The sequence below is a fragment of the Cnephaeus nilssonii genome (genome assembly GCF_951640355.1).
Source record: "Cnephaeus nilssonii genome assembly, chromosome: 17".
In the NCBI taxonomy this organism is placed as follows: domain Eukaryota; kingdom Metazoa; phylum Chordata; class Mammalia; order Chiroptera; family Vespertilionidae; genus Cnephaeus; species Cnephaeus nilssonii.
In genome coordinates this window covers 6,488,254-6,504,313 of record NC_137088.1, presented here as the reverse complement: position 1 = coordinate 6,504,313, position 16,060 = coordinate 6,488,254, and the positions used below count along the sequence as shown (strand labels likewise).

The 16,060-nt window shown below is 60.9% G+C and overlaps 1 protein-coding gene across 7 annotated transcripts in view; it reads left to right on the top strand.

The window, feature by feature from the left end:
- The window catches only part of SCN5A (sodium voltage-gated channel alpha subunit 5), a gene marked incomplete at its 5' end in the record, with an annotated part of 77,611 nt that overhangs the window by 11,414 nt on the left and 50,137 nt on the right, over positions 1-16,060 (top strand). For 5 of the 7 annotated variants that reach the window (XM_079795532.1, XM_079795530.1, XM_079795531.1 and 2 more), the window contains 7 exons: positions 863-991; positions 6,982-7,073; positions 10,748-10,978; positions 12,358-12,421; positions 13,704-13,845; positions 14,354-14,551; positions 15,493-15,672. In XM_079795532.1, coding sequence (XP_079651658.1) covers positions 863-991; positions 6,982-7,073; positions 10,748-10,978; positions 12,358-12,421; positions 13,704-13,845; positions 14,354-14,551; positions 15,493-15,672 — 1,036 coding nt within the window. Of the gene's footprint in view, positions 1-862; positions 992-6,981; positions 7,074-7,206; positions 7,299-10,747; positions 10,979-12,357; positions 12,422-13,703; positions 13,846-14,353; positions 14,552-15,492; positions 15,673-16,060 lie in introns of all 7 variants that reach the window. The other 2 variants (XM_079795527.1, XM_079795526.1) reach the window with 1 other exon arrangement.

Genomic DNA, 16,060 nt, shown 5'->3' with positions numbered 1-16,060 from the left:
CCCTGCTTCAACACCACACTCTGCTGCCTTTTCCCTCCAAGTCCTGCCTCTGTCACCATTTGCTCAGTTTTAGAAAACCGCTTCTGGTCCGTCCTTCCCCGGGGACAGTGCCTTACCCGCGGGTGCTGAGCAGACCTGAGAGGCCCGGGGTGCATCTGGCTCCTGATTTCAGAAGATGGAAGCAGCTTGCGGGTGGCAGTCCCTGTTCACACAGGACCCCTCAGTGCTGCCCCCTCCCCGGGGCCTGCATCCAGCTGCTGAGACCTGGGAGGCACGGGGTGTGGCCCTCTCCCATTCCTGGGGGCCACAGTCCCCGCATCCAGACATTTAGGATCCTTCAGCCCACCCCAGGCAGAGAGAACAGTCCCTACCCATCCCCAAGTGTTAGAACATGAACCCCCTTTCCAAGGTCAAGAGAGACATCTGTAGCCACCTACCCAGTAGGTGGTTGAGCGTGGACCATGCTCTCCTCACTAACTGCTGAGGACCCACAAATAAGGTGAGGGGCTATGACTTGGGTGTCCTTACTGTCCCTTGGGGCAGACCCAGTGGCCACCATACGCCTGTGCCCACCATATACCTGTGCCCATGGACTCCCAGGGCTGGGTTAAGGAGGTAGGTGGAGGGTCCTCTTACATCAAGACAACCAAGAGGAGATGGAGGTTCAGGGGGCACAGGGCAGGCACTCTGTGTGAGTAATCACATGGGAAGATGGATTGTTCGCTGGAGGTTGGAGACAAAGCTCAGCCCACAGCGCCAGCCCAGCCTGGGGGCCCTGAGAGGGGGCTGCGCAGGACTCACGCCACCTGGGGAGCCTGGGCCGCAGGCTTCGCCCCCCTGAGAGACCCGTCTTCCCTCCCAGGTACACCTTCACTGCCATTTACACCTTTGAGTCTCTGGTCAAGATACTGGCCCGAGGCTTCTGCCTGCACGCGTTCACCTTCCTTCGGGACCCGTGGAACTGGCTGGACTTCAGCGTGATTATCATGGCGTAAGTACCTCGCTCCCCCTCGGCGTTGTGCGGTGCCACGCCAGGCCACACTGAGGGGCAAGTGCATCTCGCTGCACCCAGCCCTCCCGGCCTCCCTACTGCGGTCCACATTGTGGCTCTGCATGGGGCCGTATAACAGCCCACCTTCCTGCCACGGCGGGAGGGAGTCAGGATGGAGCCCTCAGCTCGTCCTGGTGGGATGGCCGGGCCCAGAGTCGCTCAGGCCACGGTGATCAGGTCCACTGCCCGTCTGTAGCCTCATGGCAGCCCTGTGCTCAAGGGCCACCGCTAACATTCTGGTTGAGCACCGTCTGCCCTGTCCACCAAGGGAACCCCGTGTTACAGCCTGAAATGCCCCAACCACTGTGAGCAGTGACTGTGAATGAAACCACAGTGAAGAGAGAAGGAGTCTGGGGAAGGGGCCGGCCATCCCCAGGAACTCACGCCACGCCCACCAGCATGTCTGCTCTGCCCAGTCGTAGACTCCATGTCTGGCTCGTTTTAAGGCACCTGGTCCCTGCCATGGCCCAGGGGGTCCTCCCACTAGCCAGAGAGGTGGGCTGGGTGGGGATTCCCAACCCTGTTTACAAATGAGAAAACGAATGCCAAGGAGCTCACCAGGAAGTGAGTGTGACCCCTGGCCTGCTGCCGCACAGGCTCAGGCCCCGCCTCCTCGCCTGGGAGGAGACCCTGGCTGAAGGGCTGGGTTGAAGCCCGCCATTCGGTGTCCCTGCCATTTGGTGTCCCAGGCATCGGGTGCTGTGTCCTGGTGGAGACAACCGATCAGGGCGGGCCTCCCAAGCAGGAGCTGTGGTCAGGGGCTCAGTGTAGACTTAGTGTAGCAGACTGATGCTGGGAGAAAGAATTGTGGGGCAGGAGGATGCAGAGTGGTGGGCCTGGGGGCAGGCTCCTCCCAGGCCACAGCAAGAGCCAAGTGCAATGGGAGCCAAAGACCGCTCTGGCTGCTGTGTGGACAGGAGACAGAGGGGAGGGTGGAAGCAACAGAGGGGCGGGGTGGACCAGGGTCCACATGGAGAAGGCGAGTGCCACGGTCAGATTCTGGATATACTGTGAAGATAGGGCTGACCAGAGACCCCAGGCCGGACTTTGGCTTGAGCCGCTGGGTGAATGGTGTTACCACTTGTTGAAATGGAGAATGGAGGGAGGAGCAGGCGGAGGGAGGCAGGGAACGGGCCGGTTGGGAATCTATTAAGTTTGACAACATCCAGGGTGAGATATGGAGTCAGCAGCCGGATATTGCAACCTGGAGCTTAGGCTAGAGATCCGAGCTGGGGATGCACGTTCAGAAGCCATCGGGGTGCAGGTGGTATTTAAAGCCTGGAGACCAGATGAGATCATCCAGGAGGGAGTGTAGCCGGCGCAGGGAAGCCGCCCGGGGGCTGGACCGAGGGATGCGCCACATTCGGGGTCAGGATCGAGGGGGGAAGGCGGGAGGGCTCTGCCAGGGAGGGTGGAGGGAAATCAGGGGAAAGCAGTGTCCCAAAAGCCAACTGCGGGCTGGGACTCAATTTGAAAGATACCACAAGGCGGCGTGAGGAAGGCGAGAACCGAGACTGGACCATCAGCGTCAATATCGCTAATGACCTTGACAAGACAGGTCCATGAGTGGAGGACTTACGCCTGATTATAGAGAGAGGGAGGAGGGGAGGCGGAGCAAGTGGAGACATCGATGTTGTGGGATTTAAACAGGATCAAAAACGGGGTGGTGGCCAGAGGGGAGGATGGGTGCAGGGAGGACGTTTAAAGAAGGGAGGTGTCTTTGCAGGGGGATGGGAAGCATTCGGGAGAGAAGGGAAGTTTGGGGGGAAGGAGGGGGAGTTGCAGGATGGAAGCTTGAGCTGGCCGAGGGGTGGGGATCCAGGGCCAGGCGGAGCGTTGGCGTTGAGTGGGGAAGGCAGAATTTCAGGGGGAGATGGAGGTGGACTCAGAGTGGATGACGAGAGAAGAAGAAATTTCTCTTCTGAGTGCTTCTATTTTCCTCAGTGATAACAAGCAGGATCATCAGCTGAGAACCTGCGGTCTGAGGAGAGTGGGCGCCGTGAGTGTGCACTGACTTGGGAAGGGGGTAGTGTGGCCGCTGTGCCCTGTGGGAGAGGGGCCGTGATCCATGGGCCCCTGAGGCCCCAGTGTCACAGGAAAGGGGTTCGGCAGGAAGGACACGGCGGCTGCCTTCCCACCCTGGAGCCTGGGCAGGACAGTTTCATGAGAACGATGCCCCTGACCCTGGGAAAGACACCGTGCCCTGGGCCTGTCTTCAGCCCATGACCCTGGGAAATGCTCTGCGTGACCTCAGGCCCTTAGCAAGTCCTCCTGTCCCGTCTCAGGAGAGAATCCCAGCCTCCATCCCCGCAGGATCCCACAGGGAACCGCGCCTTCCGCTCGGAATCACAGAGCAGGTGTGCCCTGCCCGCCTTCACCCTGTACCGGAACCGGGGTGACAGAGCAGTGGAAGGCCTCGGAGGCCACCCTCGCCCCACAGAAACAGCAGGCTCCCTGCCCCGGGGACCGCGTGGACCCACTGGCTGTCCGCTCTGTGCTCTGGGCTGGGGTGGCCTGGCCGCTTTGATTGACAGTGGGTCTGTCTTCTGAAAACAATTAATTACCGCCGTGGTAATGCAGTGAGGTGCATTTTGCTCTAGCCAAGTGGTTCGATAACGCCGGGCTCTTAGGATAATCAAAGGAGTCTTAAGTGGCAGCAAAGTTGTATTCGGTGAAACTCCCCAGCCCATCTCTGTGTTACAGAGATGGAGAAACCGAGGCTCAGAGAGAGCCTGCACTGGCCCCAAATTATAGAGTGAATCGACAGCGATGTCTCCTAGCTCATAACCGTGAGAGGCACCCCAAGTCTGGTGATCCCCCCACCCCCACCTCCACCTGATTTCGAGGTGGTGGGAGGGTTGGAGGGGATGCCAGGAAGCCCGCCAGGCTCAGCCTGCAGCCCGCCAGCCAGACCTCTTCCTGAGGCCCCCTCCCAGCTGGGCATTACCTGCTAGTTAGCACAGCCTCCCACCTTCTGGGGTTGTTATGGAAACCAAACCTGGAGGGGAAGGGGGGGGAAAGCAGAGAGGAGAAGGTGGCAATCATGCTAATGTGCTGAGTGTACCCTCTGCCTAGCAGCCCAGGAGGGGCCCTCTGCATTGAATGGGAGGGGGCACAGCAGGGCAGGGCGGGGCAGGGAGAAGGCCCAGGTCTGCCCTTCCTCGTGGTTCCTCAGCCCCCAGAAGGGCTCCCTCTGCACCGGGGCTGGTGTGACGGGGTGGGGTTCTCACCCACACCCTCTGCGCTCTCTGTGCCAGGGCCCACGAGCCCACCCCAGCCCTCTGCCCCTGCCCAGCAGCGTGCCCAGGGCAGGGAAAGGAGAATGGCTTGGAGGAGCATTTTGCCAGCCTGCAGGAGGATTGGGCTCCACCCCCAGCCTCCCACCCACCACGGCTGAAGCTGGTGCTTTGCCAGATCTGGGTCTCTCCTGCCTGGCCCCACACCCAGGCCCCGAGAGAGGCCTCACTAGGAGGCGAAGGCCCCCAACCTGGGAAGCAGCCAGGCCCCAGGCTCTGGGCGGAGTAAAAGAGGCGACAGTCCCCGTGTCCCACACGTGGTCACAGCCACGCCATGCCCTCACCCAGCCCTGTGCCCCGCCCTTCCCCCAGATTGCTCCCCCCGGTCGTGTCCAACATCACAAACACACCACCAGCAGCCCCTCTGCTGTTCTCGGCCACTCGGCTGGCTTTGCAAGCCTGGGGTGCATACACGTCTGGATCCTGGGGTCTTGGCTTCTCTGTGCTCAGAACTAGCTGCTGAGGGGGCAGGGGATGGATGGAGGGCAAGCGCTGTCTGCACTGGGGACCTGAGGGGGTGGGGAAGGCAGGTGCACAGCAGGACAGGGCGGGGCAGGGAGAAGGGGACGGGCAAAGACAGGCAGAGTCACTCACTGGAGACGCAGGACAGACAGGTCTATAAAGGACAGGACGGGAGAAGCCGGGACCGTTGGTTCCCTCTCGGATCTACCCAGTACCCCCCTCTCTCCCTGGACCCGGAAGAAAAAGCCTTGAAGCCAGTGGCCAAGCAAGGAAAGCTCTCCCCCGGCCACCCCGGTTCAGCCAGCCACAGGACACAGGGCCCAGAGCCCCCAGCCGGCCGTGGCTTCCGTGGAGCTCCAGACTGTTTCCCGCTTAACTTGACAGTCCTGGGGCAGCACCGTGTCCGGACAGAGTCCAAGCCTGAGCGAGGAACGTGGAACAGAGGCCTGAAGGTCTGACCCGTCAAAGGGATTGGAATAGCCATCGAAAGTTGAGAGGGAGCTTGGACCAAATCAGTAGGTATACATGGGCCAGAACAAAGGAGGTGACTTCGTTCCCCACCGGAAGATGGGGCTGCATCCGACTGCTGCCCTGAGGAAGATGTTAGCTGAAGCGGGTCCCGGAGGTGGAATGAAAATGGAAACGGTCTGTGGTGTGGCCAGAAGGAAGGTTCCGCGGACTTCCCGTCTCTGCAGGGATGTAGTGAGCAAGGAGGGAGCAGACGTGGTCTGCCGGGCCCCACGGGTGGCCATGGAGGACGCTGGTGCCAGCCAGGGTCAGCGCTGGACCACACTGGACCCTGCTGACCCCAGGACACCGAGTCCCCTGACACAGCCCGCCAAGTCCTTCTCTGTAGACACCCCCAGCCCGAGGGCCGATGTAGAAGTTCCGAGTAGCGTGGAGGGGCCCGGTTCCCCGACTGCCTGGCGGAGTGAGTCCCGCGGCACTGCCAGCCCACCCTGGGCACTGTCCCAGCGTCGCTGGGCTGACGTCCTGGGTCTGACATCACTCCGACACCAAGTCAGACACACTTGGTTAAACATCAGACGTCCCGAGCCCGCTGTTCTTTGTTAAACATCAGACACCTTCGGTTAAATGTCAGACACCCTGCATGCGAAGCCGCTGGTTAAATATCACCAGTCACTTGCCGTTGTCCCGATGGCCCTGGTCACACACTGTCCCTCCGTCTCTCAGACATTCTGGTCATGTGGCCCCTCCACACGTGTCCTCACACTCTGCTTGGGCAGGTCCCTGCCCCCAGAGAACACTCCTTCCTCCTCTGCCCGTGGAGGCCATGGAGGTCCAAGCTGTAGGCAGGAGCCCACGCCCACTCGGCTCCGCTGAGCATCCCTGGGCTCAAGCAAACCCCAATGGCTGTCACCTCCGGAGGTCTCCTACTGTGGAGACCCAGGGCAACCTTGGGGGACAGTGAGGGTCTGGGGTGAGACTGGGGTAAACTCATGGGGGGGCAGAGGGTTGGAGTCTCCCTCAGATCCCTGGTCCTGCTTTTTTCTCTTCTTGTGTTGGCCACTGCCTGTGAGCAGTGGAGGAGCTGAATGATCAGACAACCTCCCTTCTCACCTTCCAAAGCATCATCTTGAGAACCCTGCTTCTCTGGTTGACTCCTGATGGTTGTGGGGAGAAAGTGGGCAGCCCTCAGACACCCAGCCACACTTTGGGGGTGGTCTCAGCCGGGACTTCAGGGTCCCCTGGTTTGGAGCAGCCAGGCAGGCACACGCGGATGATCCAGGCCGCAGAAGATGCAGAGCGAACCCAGGCTCAGAGCCCACCTGCGCCTCTATCACCTGGCCAGGGCCTCCTGGGAGACTGTCCCTCTCCGCCCCGCTGTGTCTCCATCCTCAGACCCTGCCAACGTGTTGCGTCACGGTCCCCAGTGTCACGGAGAATGTGGCCGAGTCCTTGCCTCCTGGCACCGGTGATTCACGGGACCATCACCACGAAAGCCGCCGGGGGCTTGCTCTGTGGAATCCCTCAGGCGCCCTCGCGGAGGTCCCCGAGCAGGAGTGTTCGGATCGGGAAGAAAAATTAAGGGGAGGCCCCTGCCCATCCACACGCCTCCCTGTGGGAGGGGGGGGGGCGGGGGGCGCTGGTCGGGAGGGCAGGCTGAGGTGCTGCTCTGTCAATCCCAATAACTGTGGTTTGATTCTGCAGGTATGTATCAGAAAACATAAAAGTAGGCAATTTGTCGGCTCTTCGAACTTTCAGAGTCCTGAGAGCTCTAAAAACTATTTCGGTTATCCCAGGTAAGACGCCAGGCGAGCCTCGCAGGTCTCAGCGACAAGTGACCCTCTCTCTCTGTCTCCCCCGCCCCCGCCCACCGTGTGTCTCCTCCTGGCGTGTTGTCACTGTCTCGTGTGTGCGTTTCCCTTGTTGCAGATACACAACTGAATTTGTGGACCTGGGCAATGTCTCAGCTTTACGCACCTTCCGAGTCCTCCGGGCCCTGAAAACTATATCGGTCATTTCAGGTGAAAACCAGGTTAAACGCCAAGGCTGGAGGGACTTCCCAGCCGCCTGAGAGCCGAGGGGGGCCCCTCAGGAAGGCCCCTCGCATGTGCCTGTCAGCAGAATACCTTCCCCAGAGCTCGGGTGCGGGAGCGGGCGGCCGTGGGCACGGCTGTCTCCTCGAAGCTTCAGGACGGGCTTCACCCAACCCCAGCCAAACCCACTCGCACAGACACCAGGGAGGGGGGGGGACATGGACACCCCGTGGCAGGGCCTGGATTGAACCCGGATTCTCGGCCAGATAGGAATTCCTTTCCCAAACTGACGGCTGTTTGAGTAGCTGAACGCTTGTATGTGAATTGCTTCTTCCTGAAGCATCGTCCTCCTCCGGGGAGGACACCCCATCCACACCCGGAACCAAAAAGGGAAACTCCGGCCCTGCCCGTCTTTCCTGGCGGGGTGCCCAGCCCCTGCCTGCGTCCGTCCCCTCCGGGGGTCTGTGCAGAGCCGAGCCCCAGCCCCAGCCCCAGCCCCACGTTGTGAAACGAGCGTACTCTGCGGACAGGCGCATCGGCCTTGGCGTCTAACGGCCCTCGCTGCATGGTGCGGTAGAGGTTTAGCAAACCGCGCATGGTAGCCGCAGGGAGAAATTCTCCTTGACAGATGTTGGCAATCGCAGCAGGAAGCCTCCCAGGCCAGACGGCTTCTCTAGAAAGTCCGTCAGCCCCGTCCACTCAGGGAAGCTCCCGAAAGACATACGATTTCGGAGGCCCGAGGGCCCTGCCCAGAGGCTTTCTAGGGCTTGTTCCGAACGCAGCTGCCCTCGGAGCGGAGCTAGAGACTGGCCTGCGGCCGATCTGGAGCGTCGGGGCTGAGGAGAGGATGCCGTGAGCTGGGTGGTTGCACCTGCTCCTGATGTGAGATGCTGGTGGGCCCTGGCCCCTGGGCCTGCATCTGGCTGTTACTGCCCCCACAGAGGCAGGCGCCCTGCTCTGAGCTCCCTGGAGGAGTTCGGACTGCCCCTGGTGGGGTTCATTATCTTATGAGGAGCACCCCTCCCCCCCTTATGCAGTGTTCACGCCCAGCCTCAGAAGGTTCCTCCTGGCCTCTGAGCCCACCATGGGATATGCACAGGGGCCACTTGCCCCCCACAGGTGGCCCAGATTCCTGCTAAGAGCCAGTAGCAAGGGGGACCCGCTGCCCATTGAGACAGGTGTCCTTTGCCTTGACAAGCACGTACATGCTCAGAAGCCTTGGGGTCTGTCTTCTAGGGTCCCAGGGACAACCTCACAGCACCCTGACCATAGCAGTTAAGGACAGCCATGTTCCAGTCTGTTTTGTAAGAAAGGCTGACAAAGGAAACTATTTCTCAGTCCTGGGGGGAAGCAGAAGCCTGTCAACCTGAACCGAGTCCCCTGGGGTCCCTTCAAGGTGCCGGCAACCCAGTGAAGCAGCAGAGAGCAGACCCTGAAAGTGGTCACTAGGAAAATGCTGTGGCCCTATCCTGGAAGACTCCCTAGAGGAGGTGCCCCCTGAGCTGAGTCTTACATATAGCCTTGGCCCTCTCCAGACCTTGGTCTCCTTTCCCATAACATGGGGATGGAAGAGGAATGGTCGGTTTCCGAGGGCTCTTCGCCCGCCTAGCCTGTTAGAACTTCACTGGCCAGAGAATTTTTCATTTGGTCCCCCAGGGTTCAGACCTTCCTGGGTCTTTTCAGAAAGCGTCTTGTTATTGCATTGGAGTTATTCTTGCCAAAAGTGAGCCCTGTCATCAACATGAGAAACATTAAAGCGGTCAGTCTGTGCTCACCAACCGATGACCAAAGACCATGAGGTGCCTGGCTGGGCCTTGAACTGGATGCTTTAGGCCAGTGGTCGGCAAACTGCGGCTCGCGAGCCACATGCGGCTCTTCGGCCCCTTGAGTGTGGCTCTTCCACAAAATACCACGGCCTGGGCGAGTCTATTTTGAAGAAGTGGCGTTAGAAGAAGTTTAAGTTAAAAAAATGTGGCTCTCAAAAGAAATTACAATCGTCGTACTGTTGATATTTGGCTCTGTTGACTAATGAGTTTGCCGACCACTGCCTTAGGCCAAAGAGGCTTCGGCCTAGCAGTTGATACAGCGTCCAATTTGGGTGTGCAAGCTGCTGCCCACCACCCCTCATCGAGCCCCCCGCAGGCCCCCATGCTATGGGCGGGGTCTCTGGGCCCAGTGGGCAGAACCAGAGTGTACCCACTGAAGGGTCCTAGAACCTGCGCTAGAGAAGAGGGGTTCTGGACTCCAAGGGGCTCGTGAATCCCACCACCGCCACCACCGCATGCCCAGACCCCTGCAAGGTCCCCCCACTGCCCAGGCGGTTGCCAGCATCTGCCAGGACGATTTCCACAGAGAGCGCTGAGTGCCTCTGAGCCCTGGGCAGGCAGCAGCGCCGGTGGCACCGCGGCTGAGAATTCCTCTCCCGCGCCTGCCCATCGCTGCCTCCCTGTCTCCGGGCCATGGACACAGCAGCCTCAGGCACAGCCGCCACGGGTGCTCCTAACACATTAACCGGCTGGACAATGGATGGATGGAGCTTAATCTGAGATCTGGCCGCTTGTCGGGGTGGGGTGGGGTGTGGTTGGGGTGGGGAGGTGGACAGGGTCGTGGGGCAGGGCCCTGCTGCTGGCAAAGAAGCTCCCTCACTCCCCATGCTGTGCTCGAACTTGAACTTCTCATAGGGCAGTAGCTCAAGTGTCAGACCGACCGTGTCTACACCGGCTTTTCTGTCACCTCACTGTGTGGCGCTGGTTCTGTAGGGAGCTGGGCTGTGCAACTAACAGATCACGGCCTCTCCGCTTTGGGGAAGGGGATGCGCAGGGTTGGGTCCCAGAGGCACAGGGCAGAGGAGGAAAATGCAATACAGGCCAACCCCTCCCCTGCCCCTGAACCTTTCCCAAAGGTGGGACAGCGAGCCAGAACAGGCCCCGTAGGACATGACCCAGCATGGCCTTGCCAGACCTCCCCCCTGCCCAGCCCCCCAGCACATGCACTAGATCCTCCACTGAGAGTGGCTGTGTCTCTCCCCATCACAGGACCAAGGCTGAGCCCCTCCATTGTCCTTGAATGGGCCTCACCTCCCTCGCCTGTCTGTAGGCTATGTTTAAAGGGGCAGGCCCAGCATACCTTGGGGACAGAGCCAGAGGGGGACAGCTTTGAGTCTTTGCTTCCTCAAGCAAAAGGCATTTTCCACGCCGGATTGATGCACGAGGCTAGTGGAGAGCAAGAGGGACTGGGCGTTCTGAAAATACACCAACAGATGGCTCCTGCCCCGGGGGGATCAGGACAGCATCTCAGCGAAGGAGAGGCCTCCTCCCTCTGCCCCCACCTCATGATGGCCCACGTGGCCCAGCACCCCCTCGGGCCTGTCCCTGCCCAGAGGAGCGGGAGGCCCAGTGCCCGTGGGTGACACCATGCTTGTTGTCACCTCCCCCAAGGCCTGAAGACCATTGTGGGGGCGCTGATCCAGTCCATGAAGAAGCTGGCCGATGTGATGGTCCTCACCGTCTTCTGCCTCAGCGTCTTCGCCCTCATCGGCCTGCAGCTCTTCATGGGCAACCTGAGGCACAAGTGCGTGCGCAACTTCACGGAGCTCAACGGCACCAATGGCTCCGTGGAGGCCGGCGGCCAGGTCTGGGACTCGCTGGACCTCTACCTCAACGATCCAGGTATGGATTCGCCCCGGGGCCCGGGCCAGGCTTTCTGAGGCCTCCAGGGCTGGGCCACCGCCCACTGGGCAGGCCTCCCTGCAGGGCCGTCCAAACCCTGCCTGACCCCCCGGAGATGCAGCTGCAGGCTCAGGGACCCCAGCCCCCTACCCTTTGGACTCAGAGGAAGAAGGGGAGCAGATGTAGGGCTGCTCTCCGAGTTCTCAGGCTAGGTGGGAGATGATGCTTCAAGGTTGGGAAAGAAGGGCTTCGGGCTCGATGGAGAGCCAGACGGGAGCAGCATCTGCAACGTGTTGAGGAGGGACTGACCCTGGAGCGCCGGGAGCCGTGAGGAGACGGTCCTGCCTGCAGAGAGGGGAGTGTCGGCTGGGGAAAGGGTGGGACACGGAGCCAGGGTAGCTTATGAGGCTTCCGAGTGGAGGCCCCACCTGCATGGCACGAGATTTTTCAGTTGACCTCGGGGTTCCTTGCCAGGATGCCAATTCCACACACGTGCGCCCCAGAGCCCCATGAGAGAGATGGGGCCAGCTTAGTGATTGCACAGTCATGTGAGCCCCTGTGGGTTCATTGCCCCATGGGTGGCACTGCCATGCTCCGGGCTGGTGGCCAGCACATCTCGTGGCTCGTGCCATGGGTCTGGGCCACGAGAGACACTGTCCTCGGCCATCTTCCACAAGGACCCTGAGGGCCACTGTGAAGTGAGGGCCTCGCACATACACCAGCAGTCACTTTGGGGGAAGGAAACATGGACAGAACCTCAATGGGGAAGTTTGCATGTGGCTCCGCTGTGGCCGCACAGCACTGGTTCCAAGATTCCATGGGCACCAGTCACCTGGAGGACAGCAGACTGAGGCCCGCCCGGAGCCTCAGTAGACTGGGGGGAGGGGCACCCAGGAAGTGACATTTCTACCCAGTTCTCAGTTGACGCGGCTGGTCCCGGGACCACACGTGGAGAACTGCTGCCTAAGACTAAGGCAGGGAGCAGGGAGTGATGGGGACTGGCGGGCGGCCACAGAGGGGAGAGGGCCTGTGTCTCACCGGGTCCCGCCCCAGCCCTGTCTGAAGAGACCACACTCTGGCCCTAGTGCAGGGCCTCCTTGGCCTGGTGGCCCCTGGTGGCGTGAGGCAAAGTGCAGATGCTCCCTGTGGGGACTGCCTGCATCTCCGAGAGTCCTAGGGACTCTGGCAGCTGGGCATCTGAGGAGGAGGAGGAGGAGGAAGGCCAGGGAAGTAGCCGGACTCGCCTCAGGCCCGGCCGGGCAGAGGGGAGGTGGGAAGACCACCACCTGTGTCTCTACCTCTGCAAAGTCCTGGGTGCAAGGCCGGGGCCCAGGAGGCTGGGCCACCTTGACCCTCACCACTGGATACGTCTCTTCCAGAAAATTACATGCTCAAGAACGGCACCACCGACGTGCTACTGTGTGGGAACAGCTCTGACGCCGGGTATGTGGCACCCGCCCCGCAGGGCCAGCTCGCCCAGCCAGGGGAGTCTCCTGGTGCTTTCTCAACTGCCTGTGCTTTCAGGCTTTGCCCATGACCCCAGGGTCAGCGAGGCCTTCCCCTGCCTCCCTCCCTGCCAGGTCCCTGGCAGCTTCCCCAACCCTCTCCCCCTACAGCGGAGATGGCTGCGAGGGGGTCAAGAAAGGGATGGGGGTACAGATCTGCAGGGAGGGCGAACAGAGCGCTGAAGATGGGGTGGGCCTGAGAGTAGCCTGGGAGCCCTGCGAGGCCCCCTACTAGCTCAGCCCTGGCTCTCTTCCTCCCAGAAGCCCGCCCCGCCCCCCAGGGCTGCTCCTTCCCACTCCCTCCCTGCTGGTCTGTGCATCGGGTCAGGAGTGGGTCTGGGCCCCCCCAGCAGTCTGGACTCTCCTGCGTGGCCTGGACCTGAGTGTGGTACCACAGGCCCAGCGTCATGTGCACACGGGGCCTGGGTAGGTGATGGGCTGTAGGATGTTAGGGGAGGGGACCCACGGGCTCCCCTGGTGGGGAAGGTGTCTGTGGGGCTGTGGTCCCCCATCTCTGAGTATGAAGTCCCAGAGCCCTTGGTGTCACTAAGAGATTGTCTCAGGGTCTGAGGGCATCAGCGAGGCGCAGAGGCCCTCGGCTGACCCTCCCACTTGCTGAGCCCCCCCCCCCTTGCCCCTTCTCTCATGCACGGCAAGCACACGCCAGTCCAGCCCTGTGCTCCGTCTCTGGGAGAGAGGCTGCCCGCCAGCTCGGTGAACTGTGGGTCTGCCTCCTTGCCCCCGGTGCACAGTCCTTCAAATGGGCATGTTCTGTAGACGGGGCCGGGGCCAGCACCCCTCAACCCTGTGGCCCAGCCTTTGCCCTGGGCTCCATCCTGTTCAGCTCAGCCAAGCCTCACTGCTGGCCTGCGTGTTGGCACCGTGCTCACTCCCATGGGGTGGCAGGCAGAGGAAGCGACGTGAGCCAGGCCCCTAGCACTTCCTCTGCGAGGGGAGAGGCGGCTCCGACAGCAGCGGGGATGGTGTGGCTTGTGGGCAGAAGGGGGCTGGATTTGAGCCTAGCAGAATGCAGATGGGTAGAGAAAGGGGGAAGACAGGGTCCCAGGCAGGAGGAGGCACAGCATGGAAAGCCATGGGGGCAGCACCGGGCAGTGGGGCATACGCTGGGCTGCCCAGGAAGACGAGCCAGGCCCAGCAAGGGTCTTGGGGGGCAGAGGACCCCTCACAGCATGAGACAGAGTCTGCGTGTCTGGCTACAGGACGTGTCCCGAGGGCTACCGGTGCCTGAAGGCAGGCGAGAACCCTGACCACGGCTACACCAACTTCGACTCCTTCGCCTGGGCCTTCCTGGCGCTCTTCCGCCTGATGACGCAGGACTGCTGGGAGCGCCTCTACCAGCAGGTGCGTGCGTGCTCGGGCCAAGCAGAGGGACACCGGGGACGGACTCAGGACCCCGCACTGGGGCCCAGGCTGTCCCTGCCAGAAGTGGCCCCAGCAACTGAGGAGGGTCAGGGGACAGGGGACCTTTGCCTTTGAGGGATGGGGGCCCATCAAACAAAGACAACTCTCTCTCTCTGCTGATGACCAAGTACCCACCCCTTTATGTAGGACACTCTGCTCTGTGAGTGGGGCTCTCCTCCACCCTATGTGATGGGATAGTCCCCTCTGTAGGTACATTTTCCCTGCCGACTGTGACAGTCTGCCCCCTCTGAGGGTGGGACACCACGCCCTGTGTGTAGGTCATTCTCTGTAGGGCACGTCCCTCTGTAGGTGGGACGCTCTCTAGGCCCTCCCCAGGTGTGGCCATTTGAACTCCTGGCACATCCAGACTAGGCCACTCTGAAATGCCGTGACCATGACCCAGAAGGGGGCCCAGTGAGGATGACCTCTGCCCCCCCTGCTCCCCCAGACCCTGAGGTCCGCAGGGAAGATCTACATGATCTTCTTCATGCTTGTCATCTTCCTGGGCTCCTTCTACCTGGTGAACCTGATCCTGGCTGTGGTCGCCATGGCCTACGAGGAGCAAAACCAAGCCACCATCGCTGAGACGGAGGAGAAGGAAAAACGATTCCAGGAGGCCATGGAGATGCTCAAGAAAGAGCAGGAGGTGGGTGAGCGGTGCAGCCAACGGGCCTCCAGACCAAGCCCTCACCTGACTGTGGGGGCCTGTAAGCATGGTGCCTGCTGGGTGTGCTGGCGCCTGGAGGTGTGGTGCCTGCTGGGTAAAGGTGGTTCCCGTGAGCACAGTGCATGCTGGATAAAAGAGATCCATGTGTCCATGGACATAGTTATCCTGGTCACTGGATGCCTTCTGGTGGGGCAGTGAGAAGGGTCCAAGGTTGGAGGCCTGAGCCAGCCTAGAAAATAACCACAGAGGCATAGGAGGTTTGGCTCAGTGGATAGAGCGGTGGCCTGTGGACTGAAGGTCCCAGGTTCGATTTCAGTCAAGGGCATGTAACTCAGGTGCAGTCTTGATCCCCAGCCTGGTGGGGGCACATGCGGGAGGCAACCAATCAATGTGTCTTTCTCCCATTGATGTTTCTCTCTCTCCCCCTCCCTTCCACTCTTTCTAAAAAGTCAATGGGAAAATATCCACTGGTGAGGATTAGTAAAACAGAAAAGAAAGAAAAGAAAAAGAAAACCACAGAGCAAGCCTGTTGGAAGCCAGGCTTTCAACTTTCTTCTCACTGCCCCACGCCACCACCCCCAGCACCCATTTTGGCTAGCCACACCCAAAAGACCCTCTGACCTCTAGTTCTTTCACTTCTGCTCATTGACACCCCATCCATCTGTCCCCCACACTCGCCTCTTCCAAAAGCTGCCACGTCAGCCACGACACTCCTCCTCCCTGGACTTTGTCCTTTCATAGAACATTCTGGGTCTGTCTGAGCTCATCTCTCCATGATGCCCTGATTCGGGAGTAAGTGTGCAAGTCCACTTACTGATGGGGAAAACCAAGGCTCCGAGAGTTACCCGGTGGGTGGGTCTCAGCCTGCGGCTGCATGAAGCCTCCATGACCGAGACATCCCTTCCCCCACCCTTTTCCAGGCCCTCACCATCAGGGGTGTGGACAGCGTGTCCCGCAGCTCCTTGGAGATGTCCCCTTTGGCCCCAGTCTCCACCCATGAGAAAAGGAGCAAGAGGAGAAAACGAATGTCTTCGGGGACGGAGGAGTGTGGGGATAACAGGCTCCCCAAGTCGGACTCGGAGGACGGCCCGAGAGCAATGGTAGCCCCCCCGCCGTGGCCCTGCCCCTGTGAGGGTAGATCTGGCATCAGAAGCCCTTCATGTTAGGCCCCTGGTACAGTCACAGACGGCTGCTCCCCCAGGAGGGCATCCGGCAGCCCCTCCCCGCCCTTCCTGTTTCCCATGGCCGTGTTTGGAGTCGAGGAGCCCTGGGCAGCGGGACGGGGTAGGTCTGGGTGTTATGCTATCCCAGATTTCAGCCAGGTCCCCAGCATTGCGCTGGGACTGGGAGACACCCCACAGTGTCAGTTGGTAGGACACCAAGGATATGCCCATATGAGTGAGGGGCATGGCTGCTCGGGCCAGGCTGGTCTGCACGGCAGGAGCCTTCCTGCCCCTCTCCCCCTGCCCAGCCTTAGCCCCACCTTCA